This window comes from Scylla paramamosain, chromosome 7 (assembly GCF_035594125.1).
Source record: "Scylla paramamosain isolate STU-SP2022 chromosome 7, ASM3559412v1, whole genome shotgun sequence".
NCBI classification, from domain to species: domain Eukaryota; kingdom Metazoa; phylum Arthropoda; class Malacostraca; order Decapoda; family Portunidae; genus Scylla; species Scylla paramamosain.
The window spans coordinates 29,995,810-30,008,115 of record NC_087157.1 but is presented as its reverse complement, the minus strand read 5'-3'; the positions used below and the strand labels follow the sequence as shown (position 1 = coordinate 30,008,115).

Below are 12,306 nucleotides of genomic sequence, written 5' to 3'. Positions count from 1 at the left end.
GCGTGCACACACACACACACACACACACACACACACACACACACACACACACACACACACACACACACACACACACACCTGTCTCCCTTACCTTTAGCGAAACTCAAGCAATACCGTCTATTTGATTCTCTCTCTCTCTCTCTCTCTCTCTCTCTCTCTCTCTCTCTCTCTCTCTCTCTCTCTCTCTCTCTCTCTCTCTCTCTCTCTCTCTCTCTCTCTCCACGTAAAGTAATCGCTGAAATGTCGGGAACTACTTTTCACCATTACTTCCTCCTCCTCCTCCTCCTCCTCCTCCTCCTCCTCCTCCTCCTCCTCCTCCTCCTCCTCCTCCTCCTCTAAAGAAGTTCTTGACCAAACCACCAGCTAGTGTCGTAAACAACAACCCTCCCCGCCTCAGCGCTCCGCCCTCCCCGTCTCACCTACCCCCGTCCAGCCTCGCCGTGACCACCCTCGGAGTCTGTGTCGCCATGTGGCCGTGACTGAGCGACTCTCCCGCCAGTGTAATAATTGGACGCCTTGGGGGGAATCTTTTCTTTCTCATTTCTTTGTATTTTACGTTGTTGTTTTTTTCTTTTCTCGAGTGAATGGCTTTTTTTTTACTCTCTCTCTCTCTCTCTCTCTCTCTCTCTCTCTCTCTCTCTCTCTCTCTCTCTCTCTCTCTCTCTCTCTCTCTCTCTCTCTCTCTCTCTCTCCTGCGCTGTCTGTCACGGTGGTTTCATTACAGTGGTTGTCGGTTTGTTTCCTTATGTAACACGCCCCTAAAAGGTAAACTCAAGAACAGACTGGTGTGTGTTTGGCTTTTCTTTTCTTTTCTTTTCTCTTTTCTTGTGTTTTGTTTTTTTCCGACGATTGGCACACTTTCAAAAGCGGGGAATTATGTCAACAAACTTCAAAATTGCTTTGTTTTTTTTTTTTTTTTTTTTTCCCTTTTGACTACTTTTTTGTAGGAGGACAGTAAGATTTTGCATTTTTTTTTCTTACCCCTTGTCTTCTAATCTAATCTAATCTGTGTGAGTATATGCAAATAAGTAATGAAAACCTTTATCATCATTTGTACTAAGACTTGTACTCTTAATTACTCGACTGGCACTGCGATTACTTATAATATATGTTTCTTACTGTATTTCTCAATTTATTTTTTTTTCATTTATTTTCTCAATTTTTTTTTTTTCAGTTTCACGTTTGTTTCCTAAATTAATGAATTGCGTTTTTTTATATTTTTTTTTCGGGGGGAGGGGAGTGCATAATTATAGTGTTATTGTTATTAATTTTTTCATTCAGTAGATCTATTGTATAATCCATAGGAGAAAAATACTCAAATATGCATCAGTGAAATGCATAACAAACTGAAATTACTTACACTTACTCATCTCGTATTTTCTTTTCTTCGTTTTTTTTTTTTTTTTTTTTGACTTTCCCTCCGCATACTCTCAGTGTGTCTTTCTTTTTTTCTTTCTTTTTGTCATCATTAGTGCAGTCTTGTTAAACTACCACCAGGATCATGAAGACACGCATGAAATCTAATAGCTCTCACAAGAAGCTGTTGAAAGTAATCGAGATGAGTCGCCGATACGTTTGAAAATGCGAACCTTAGTGGTGATAATAAGGTTGCGCACATGTCACACTGCTGGGTCAGAAAGTGGAGCGGGAAAGGATGAAAGGGGATGAGGCAGGGGAAGCTAAGAGAGACGATGAAAGGGAAAAAAGGGATCAGGGATGGACAGAGCGCATATATTTTGACTTTTAACACGCTGGTTAACTCATTAGATTCGATAGTGGTGTTGTGCCTAATCTTAGTAGTTAGTGGACATAGTAGTAAAAACATGGCAATCGTAGCAGAAGTAGTCGTAGTAGTAGTAGTAGTAGTAGTAGTAGTAGTAGTAGTAGTTTATTGACAAACAACAATCTACGTTACAAAAAATTTCACGCCATTGAAAGAAATCAAATGTCAAAAAAAATAAAATAAATAACAAATGCATTAAAAAGTAGAGTGCTATGAGCTAATGTATATGTAAGGATGATATAGGTAGTGTTCAGTCACCACGCCATTAGTGCGGCATCCTGGCGGCGCAGACTCACACTGAACCTTCCTAATCGTTCCTTCTCTGAAAACTGATGAAAATTGGCAGACGAAGTGGGACGCCAAAGATGACGTCTGGAAAGTAACGAGCCCACGAAGCTGGTGAGGACGCTGAGACAGACCTAAGAGCAGTGTGCACTCACCATCAGTAGTAGTTACATACACTGCTCACTATTGCTCGTGCTTTTCCGATTTCCCCTTACAGTTACGATAGACAAAAAACAAAATGAATAGGTAAATAAAATAAAAAGATAAACAAATGAATAAATGAAATAAATAATTATGATGATGCACCACCTCTCTCGATGCCTCCAAGCCAGTGGGTGCCGCGACAACCGTCCCCTTGATGTGAAGTCTTCTTGGCTCCCTTGATTCCACCTTTCGTCGGGTTTTCCAAGGAGTCTATCAGCAAATGAGAAGACTTAACTTGTTCGCTACTACAGGCGATTTTCAAGCTTATTCTTTATCAGAATTAATATTGGCATCTCTGTAGTGAATGAGTGGCTTAAGAGATTTATTTTTTAGCTTCTTCACTACAGAAAACATGATCGTAAACTTTATTAACTTCCCTACAAATAGCCAGACCGATATTAACATGACATCCTACCACTGAAAGACGTAAGACTGAAGAAGGACACAATATACAGTGGAAATTCATGCAGAAGATTACTTGAATGTTTTGTACCGTGGCTGCAGGTAGGCTACTCTGTCATCCGCGGAGTGTATAAGTTGAGTTCATAGGAGTCTCTAACGCTGCTCAACTTTCAGGGTATTAGAGTAAAGGTTCAAGAGTGTTGATGTGGTGAGGCGTGAGTGGAGACCAATCAGCGAGGTCGACCGGGAGTGCTGTTTTGTGTGTGTGTGTGTGTGTGTGTGTGTGTGTGTGTGTGTGTGTGTGTGTGTGTGTGTGTGTGTGTGTGTGTGTGTGTGTGTGTGTGTGTGTGTGTGTGTGTGTGTCCGGCTGGAGCTGGCGACGGCTTTCTATCAGTGGTGGCGCTGCTCTTGTGCCAGAATGTGGAGCAGAGAGAGAGAGAGAGAGAGAGAGAGAGAGAGAGAGAGAGAGAGAGAGAGAGAGAGAGAGAGACGAATAGACAGACAGACAGATACAGACAGGCACAAACAGGTTAACAAACTAGATAAACAAACAAACAAACACATACGAAGCACACACACACACACACACACACACACACACACACACACACACACACACACACACACACACACACACACACACACACAAACAAAACACAAACTACGACCCAGCGCCACCACCACCACCACCACCACCGCCGCCACCACACCTGTCTGGGTCGGGTTAGCTCACCTGGGGAAAGTCTGAGTCATGACCGAGAGAAGTGCGAGGTGATTACTGTCCCTGAGGCGCTGCAGCTCTTCCCAGACCTCCTCCTCCCCCTCTAACACACCTCCACCTGTCTGTCCCCATGCCCTGCTCAACCCTATACCCTCCTCCTCCTCCTCCTCCTCCTCCTCCTCCTCCTTCTCCTCTTCCTATCCGCCCCCCCACATCCACAGCACGACTTGACTTCACAATGCGTGTCGTGTATACATCAATCTTTGTTTGGATGTTTGTTTGTCCGTCTGTCTGTCTGTCTGTCTGTCTATCTGTCTGTCTGTCTGTGTGTCTGTCTGTCTGTCTGCCATACGTGTCTTGTTTCATTTTTTTCTACTCTCTCTCTCTCTCTCTCTCTCTCTCTCTCTCTCTCTCTCTCTCTCTCTCTCTCTCTCTCTCTCTCTCTCTCTCTCTCTCTCTCTCTCTCTCTCTCTTTACATTTATTTTCTCTCATGTTTCTTCTTCTTCTTCTTAAGGTTTAGTTATTGCCGTGTTTATTTATGGCGATGTTTTGTGTAACTGATGTTTGTTCGTGTCATGGTGACCGTGGAGCTTCATGCTGTGTGTGTGTGTGTGTGTGTGTGTGTGTGTGTGTGTGTGTGTGTGTGTGTGTGTGTGTGTGTGTGTGTGTGTGTGTGTTCGAGAAGGAATAATTTCATGCGTACTTTCCCCAGTTAAATTGCATGGTTCATTTATGAGAGAGAGAGAGAGAGAGAGAGACTAGAAACGAAGTGAGTTGCACCGTAAATCTTTTATATAAGTTCTATGTAATTTTTAAGACCACTTACTATCTTCCCCTTTGGCTGCTGGGAAATATAAGGAAGAGTCTTGCCTTGCCCTTACTCTCACCTCGCCTCCCCTTACACTCACCCATCAGTCCTTCGTCTCTCACCAAATCTACCATTAACTTTCCTCAACCACCCTCCCTCTCTCTCTCTCTCTCTCTCTCTCTCTCTCTCTCTCTCTCTCTCTCTCTCTCTCTCTCTCTCTCTCTCTCTCTCTCTCTCTCTCTCTCTCTCTCTCTCTCTCTCCTTTTCCTTTTTCTATTACTCTGGTCGTCCATTAACAATACGTATTTTCTATATTTATACGTCTTTATTTACCATGAACTCATCTTACTTACACAGAAGGTGTACTAAACCTGTGTGTGTGTGTGTGTGTGTGTGTGTGTGTGTGTGTGTGTGTGTGTGTGTGTGTGTGTGTGTGTGTGTGTGTTAGCGAGTCATCCATCCCTCCTTTCCTCCTTCCTTCCTTTCCCTCTCCTTTCTTCTCTGCTTCACTACACTCGTGCATCGCCTTTCATCAGCTTTCTCTAGTCTGTTCTTTCCCAACTTTCCCTCCATCGCTTCTCCATCTCTCCCCACCCCGCTGCGTGCCTGCCTACCCGCCCACCTGTCTACCCACGCCTTCCGGGCAAACCAGTTCTTCCTTCATTCATTTCCTCGTCATTATTCAGGGTGTAATGAACGCCAGTCAGCTTGTGATGTGGCAAGTAGAAAGTGTTATACGATGACACCACACGCTATGATGATAGTGATGATAAGAATATGATGCTGGTGATGAAGCCGAATAGTAGTTGTATTTTATTTATTTATTTTTTTCCTGTTGTGAGTAATTTGCCCTTCATTGCACAAAAGTATTGACCTGCCGTCCCTCTTCCTTCCCTCCTCAACATGTACGAGTATGCCCTTCTCTCTCTCTCTCTCTCTCTCTCTCTCTCTCTCTCTCTCTCTCTCTCTCTCTCTCTCTCTCTCTCTCTCTCTCTCTCTCTCTCTCTCTCTCTCTCTCTCTCTCTCTCTCTCTCTCTCTTCAGTCTCAATTTCCCTTCCCTTCATTTTCCTCTTTTCCCAACTTAATGCTCTTTTCTCCTTCCTTTTTTCTTCAACATGCACGCTGATTATTTCCTTTTCCTTCTTCCTTACTGTTCTTTTTTCCTTTCTCCTGTCCCTCCTTTCATCTTTCTCCTATCTTTCTCTTTCTCGTTGTCTTATTCTATTTAAAGTTTCTCCTCAGTTTCTTACTTTTCATTATAAACCAGCTTTCTTTCCTCATTCTTGCCTTGCGTCTCAAAGAAGAGCAACAGTCACTAACCGCCACTTTCAGGAGAGCTGCTTACACGTGTTTCCGCATTTCTCTAACCCTGCCAATCAATCGTGGCCGTGTCAAGCCACCTCACGCAGCCAGTAATTGCTCTCATGCACTTCATTTCTAGCACGTTGATTCTCTTTCTTCAACCTCATCTATCAACGCCCACACCCCGCTGTAAAAAAAGAAACCATCTGACACAATGACCTCCTTCATCTTTTTTTTTTTTTTTTTTTTTTTTTTTTATTACTTTACTTTAAAAATACTGTTTCATCAACAATGCCAACTACTACTACTACCACTACTACTACTACTACTACTACTACTACTACTACTACTACTACTACTACTACTACTACTACTACTACTACTACTACTACTACTACTACTACTACTATTACTACTACTACTACCAGTATTACTTACTGTGCATTTGTTAACTCTCTCTCTCTCTCTCTCTCTCTCTCTCTCTCTCTCTCTCTCTCTCTCTCTCTCTCTCTCTCTCTCTCTCTCTCTCTCTCTCTCTCTCTCTCTCTCTCTCTCTCTCTCTGTGTGTGTGTGTGTGTGTGTGTGTGTGTGTGTGTGTAAAATATTTTAATTTTACAAGTACACAGCGTTCATTCCAAAATAGATAATAAATTTTTAAAAGTGGGAGGCAAAAATAAACAAACAAGCGTAAAAAAGATTGCTCTGCTTCTCATTCTTTATCTCTGATTGATGCTGTGCAATGACCGTATGGCTAAATTCATGTAGAAAATTTACAACACAATTTTATTCATGCTATCGGGTTTAGGTAACTTATATTTTGTTTTTGTTTTGTTTGTTTGTTTTTTTGTTTATTGATTTATTTCATTTATTTTCATTTTATCTATTTTATTTATTTTATTTATTTTTTATTTATTTATTTATTTATTTTTTTTTTTGTCGGATGCAGAAATGAAGCACACGTTCTAAATCATTCCTTTCTAATCCTTCCTAACCTTTCCCTTCCTCAGGTGGGTGCCGAAGGTGTGAGGAAGGTTCGGCAGGCGCGGCGCTGTAAGCAAGGTGCAGTACTGTTAAGGCAAGACACACGTGAAAGAAGTGAGAGGATATGAAAACAAGGTAGAGGAGGTGTTCCTTTTGGGTGCATATGATAATTTTGTTTTCGAGGCAGAATGTGCGAGAAGAATATATTTAAAGTAGTGTTAGTGCGTGTCCTTAACGACCTCAGTGCCTTCTTGACTGCTTTGTGAGTGGGATTCGAAGGGCGATGTGTCCTTCCCCCAGGTGTTCCGTGAGTGACGCGTGCTGAACAGGTTCTGTGTGTGTGTGTGTGTGTGTGTGTGTGTGTGTGTGTGTGTGTGTGTGTGTGTTTTGAGACAGACAAAAAAGAAGCCTTACAAATTTTCTCTGGCCTGCTACGTGTGTTTAGCAACTCGCCTCCCAGTCTGTGCCTCTCCCCGTTCTCCTCCTCCGCCTCGTCGTCGCCCCAAAATACTCCTCACCACCACACACGCGCCGCGGAGACAGCTGTTTTTTTCCTGGTAGCCTCCCGGCGACGAAAACTAAGGGATGCTCTGACACACACACACACACACACACACACACACACACACACACACACACACACACACACACACACACACACACACACACACACATTTTCCCTTCACCTCCGCGGACAGATCGGCTTGAGATACTCGCAGGAAATTATCTATGAAGAACAATGTTTCGCAAGGCGTCACACAATGGGAGCAGCGCCGCCTCGCCCCAGCCCCTCCCGCGCCCGACACTTAGCGAGTCAGACGGTGATGGATGCGGGGGACGCCAGTTTCTCTGACACAGGCAGGCCCAACCAGTTATAGCAGAAGCACACCGTCACCCGTCCCCCGCCTGCCACTACACTCCTGCACGCTGGTGATGTCAGAGTTTTCAGTGAGAAGAGAAAGATGGTGCCAGCTTGGTCGTGTACTGATCTTTTTGTCATTCATGTTCAGTCAAGATTGAGCAAGAAGACACACCTGCTGAGACACACACAAGCTGCGCCATGAACACTACTTATTTAGCGTGCAAGAATCCTGACGTCGAAACTACCTAGTTGAAAATGTTTTACTGTACTCGAAAGGAAGTCACTGGTTCAAGCTGACAGACACTCAAGAAAGACACTTACGCCATTTTCTTAAACGACCGTGTTTCGAAATTTTCCGTAAACCGAAAAATCAGTAAGTATTCAGAATTTTACGTCAAGTATTTTCTGAGATATTGTGTAAAGGTCCTTTTCTAAGTTTTCGACACTAGGGCGCAGGAAGTATTGTCAGCTGTGTGTTGTCGTGGCGCAACGGAGATCATATCCTGGAGAACCTGAGACTTCACGGCCGCAGAATGTGTGATCCTCTTGAACTTAGTGTTTGGGGGCTCGGGGGTGAACCGTTCAAGGTGATGAGGCGAAACCTGATGTCGTGGGATGACCTGCCCGACACCTTGTGTGGGAAAGAGGGCAACAGGTCGCCGCCTTTTGGTATACAAACTGACAGTCTCCTTCTCTTCATCATGCTGTTTAATCTTTTAAGGAGCGCCAATATGTTATTTGTGTTTTTCTTCTTCTCTTACCCTTTTACTTCAAACCTTGACCTTCTCCCTTGACCTATGGGGCTAAAAAGGAAATTAGTGGCAGAATCCAAACATCTCTGTGAGGGGAAGCATAAGTGCATGCATTACAGCCGCTGCCCGCCTGCCTTCCACCACTAATTGGCTCAACCTGACGGGGAGAAGGTAACACGCATCAAGAGGCTTGTTGTGGTCAGACAGATCCATCCTGTCCAACCTGCTATCACCGCCTGCCCTTCAGTATCCCTCCCTCCCTCCCTCCCTCATTACCTTCCCTACTACCTCTGCTCCCTCTCCCTCGCCTCTCTCCTCTTCTCTCACTTCTACATCCTTTCCTATCTTATATCTGTTTATTCCGTTCATGTATTTTCTTCCTATCTATGCTTCAGCTTCAACCCTAGTTCTCTCTCTCTCTCTCTCTCTCTCTCTCTCTCTCTCTCTCTCTCTCTCTCTCTCTCTCTCTCTCTCTCTCTCTCTCTCTCTCTCTCTCTCTCTCTGCTGTCTTCTTTCCTTAGCTCCATTCCTTGCCATTCCTCCCCTTCTATCACTCTTCACCCCGCCCCTCCCCTTCTGTAACAAACACTCCCCGCTGGCCACTCGTCCTCCCTTCCCTCCCCTGTCACCTCCTGTCATTCGTCATACTTTCCGCGGCCTGCGTCACTATCTCGGCGTGGCAACGAGAGGGGAGAGGTGGCAATGACGGGGTACAGCAGGAGAAGTGTGTCTTTCTCTCTCCGTCTCCCCACCTCCCCTCCTCTCCGCCCTTGTTACTGTGACCGCCATTCTAGCCGCCATCACGACCCCACTGCTATTAATAGCGACGTCAGACCCGTTGAGCGAGTTTCGATTATCAAATAGATGCATAATTGGCTGGCAAAGAAAAAATAAATGAAGCGTGTGATTATATGCTCACGACTTCCTTTCTGCTCTTTTGCTTTCCACCCTCACCCTTCCCTCGAAAGCTCAAAGCGCGGCGCTGTGCTTAGTGTGGTCAGCAGGATACGCGTAGCTGTGATGGTCTCACTCTTCCAGTCTGTAGCTGACATTGTGTTGACTGCAAAGTGGCGAATGTTGGGGAAGACAAGGCTTGCCTCACCCCACACTCTGGTTAAGGCGGGATAACTGTGGCTGACGTGCGCTGGCAGAACTACTAGGCCATTTTTGTCCTTACATTTGCATTTCACTCTCACTCTCGACAAGCTTACCATATTGAGGTAAACTGTGCCTCAAAAGGCTTAATTCGGCTCATAACATTGTTCTGTACCAGCGAAGAAAAAGTGCCGGGACCAGAATGCCCCTACAGTGCTAAAGAAGGTCCCGGTGCCGCAAGAACTGTTCAGCGCACAACAACAGGTAAAAGAGAAGGTAGTCAAGAAGGCAAAAGTGCACTGGGGTGTGTTAGGCAAGTGTGGTGATGGCCGTGCACCAGTGGCGGCGTATGTGAGACACACCACATCACCACGCCGCACCACCGCCTGCAGGGAAGAAGGCAGGACTCGTCTACCCATGCCGTGTCTCGCCCTTTTTTCCTCCATTCCTCCAACTCCCTTCTCATCCTTCCCCCCTTCGCCCTCCCGCCCGTGCCGTCTGGGAGGCTGGCGGGCAGTCTGTTGCGCCGCCTAACAGTAACACTGGAGGGTCAGAGGAAAAGTGTGTCACGGTCACCTATTTATAGAGTCTGACCAGGCTGGGGCAGGTCTGAGTTGTCCAGCAATCCTCCTCCCCCTCCTCCTCCTCCTCCTCCTCCTCCTCCTCCTCCTCCTCCTCTTTCAATTTCACTCTCCTTTCCTAACTCCTTTTCCCCCCACTTATGTCTTATTCTTCTCCTCATCCCAAATACACACACACACACACACACACACACACACACACACACACACACACACACACACACACACACACACACACACACACACACACACACACACACAACAAGCAAACAAACAAACCTTGTGGACCTGCACGACAGGTTGCCACGCCTGAGAGACAAAGTCAGACAGACAGATAAGCAAACAAATAAACAAACAGTGAACGCGAGACCGAGAGCCAGCCAGGGCGTGCGTGGCGTCACCTGGTGGCGGCGCTGGATAACAACACAGAATTTATGAATAGAATCAGCGTCCCAAAAAATTTTCGGGGACAAACGGTAACATTGTTTCAGAGAGGCATAGCTTAAAAGGAGACCTGATGGAAGTCTTTAATGGGATAGGCCCAAGGGGATACAGCAAGGCTCACATAAACAAAATTCTGTGGATCACTCATCAGGATATAACATGAAATTTCAAGCTTGAGAAAGTTAGATGTAAAAAAAAATAAGAGATAGAAGGAATTGGTTCTCAAGCAGAGTGGTAGATGAATGGAAAAGACTCAGTAATTAGGTTGTTATTACTGAGTCATAAGGGAGTTTTAAAAGATTAGACAAATTTATGGATGAGGATGATAGATGGAAACAGGTAGACATGTTTCATACAGGGACTGACACGTGTAGGCGTGACGCTTTCTTGCAGCTACCCTTATTTTCTTATGTTCTTACTTTTCACAACCTGACGGAAGCTCCCTCAATCACTGTGGATCATGACTGCTCAGACTTCGACTTGAATCCTTCCTACGTCAACTTTTTTTTTTTTTTTTGGGGGGGCGGTGATGGTGCTGGGGTGGAGGGGACAACATTCTTAAACATGGTTGAGTGGTTTTTACAAGTCATTCATTTAACACGCTCACGCGTTCACCTAATGTACCCTTTCTCATTTTGAGAGGATGAAAAGATGAAAAAAATATATTACTAAACCTCGAGGGGTAGCGAGGGAGACGTCGCTGCGGTGACTGCCCTCGTGTCGCTTGCAATCGTACTTATGTCAGCACTTTTCTCTATGGCCTTACTGTTTCAAGGTATCCAGGCAGCAGGAGCAGGAGAACCTCATTCCCGCTAGACCAGGTGCTGAGTTTATCACAGGTCCCTCGCTGGTTCAGAAGCATCTGTTCACTGCCTTGGATTTTCCTTACTACTGCGAGTAATGACTGAAAATTGTCTGCGGTCACATCTCTTGTTTATGACGAGTTGCATCACAGTTACATAATCAAAAATATATGAGTGATGTCATCATACTGTAGCCATAATCGATTCTTCTTCTTCTTCTTCTTCTTCTTCTTCTTCTTCTTCTTCTTCTTCTTCTTCTTCTTCTTCTTCTTCTTCTTCTTCTTCTTCTTCTTCTTCTTCTTCTTTTGGTTCTTCTTTTGGTTCATCTACACAATGTCTTTATTCTGTGACTGATGTGGCTGCGAGAAGCGTGTCATGAAGAGGTGGTGGAGTAAGTCATGCGCTGTGGACTAGAGAGAGGAAGAGGAAGGAGGATTTAGAAAACTTGTTTTTTCTTTCCCCTCAGAGAAAGCCATCAGGCGAGGTAGTGCATGGGTAAGGCAGAGACCAGACTACCAACATGTAAACACACACACACACACACACACACACACACACACACACACACACACACATACACACGAGATGAGGCTGCGGCCCTGATAGCAGTGCCGGCTCAGTTGGGCCACACCCCCTTCCCCTCCTCTCTCTCTCTCTCTCTCTCTCTCTCTCTCTCTCTCTCTCTCTCTCTCTCTCTCTCTCTCTCTCTCTCTCTCTCTCTCTCTCTCTCTCTCTCTCTCTCTCTCGTCTCCTCCTCTCTCCTACCCTCTTTTCTTTCCTCCTTTTTCCTTCTCTTTATTCCATTCTACTTTCTTTCAGCATAACACACGTTCATTTCTTTTACTTTCCTGTTACTTTTAGTTTCTCTTATTTCTTTTCGTCTTGTGCTTCAAAACTCGCTTCCATTTCTCTCTTGTTCCCCATCATCGCTGTCTCCCCCTCCCTTTCCTCCCCTTCCTCCATGCCGTCCTTCCCTCCCCTTTCCTCCCCTTTCCTCCCTTGCCTGTGCTCTCCTCTCCCCTCCCTTCCCTGCTCCTCCCTCCTCCCTCCTCGGCGCAGTGAAAGCTCTCACCGCCGCGAGACGGATGACCACTAGCCACAGAAGTCTACCTTTGTACGTGCTAACTATTCAAGATGTTTGTTTTTCTCTTTTCGTTCCTTCATTATCTCCGGCAATCAGCTTCACCCACCAGTCAGTCATTATCGGTTGTAAGAGGGCTGCGCTGCGTCTAGGAATGAGAGTGGGAGTGGCGGCGGCGGCGTGGCGGTGGGACGCTGTGT

General features: G+C 45.4%; 1 protein-coding gene across 3 annotated transcripts in view; it reads left to right on the top strand.

Moving 5' to 3' along the window:
* The window catches only part of LOC135102338 (uncharacterized), a 106,512-nt gene that overhangs the window by 53,975 nt on the left and 40,231 nt on the right, over positions 1 to 12,306 (top strand). For 2 of the 3 annotated variants that reach the window (XM_064007418.1, XM_064007417.1), the window contains exon 2: positions 6,515 to 6,623. The exons of the other annotated variant lie outside the window; for it this stretch is intronic. In XM_064007418.1, the coding sequence (XP_063863488.1) occupies positions 6,613 to 6,623 (11 nt within the window). In that variant the 5' untranslated portion in view covers positions 6,515 to 6,612. The remainder of the gene's footprint in view (positions 1 to 6,514; positions 6,624 to 12,306) is intronic. 3 annotated transcript variants of the gene reach the window in all.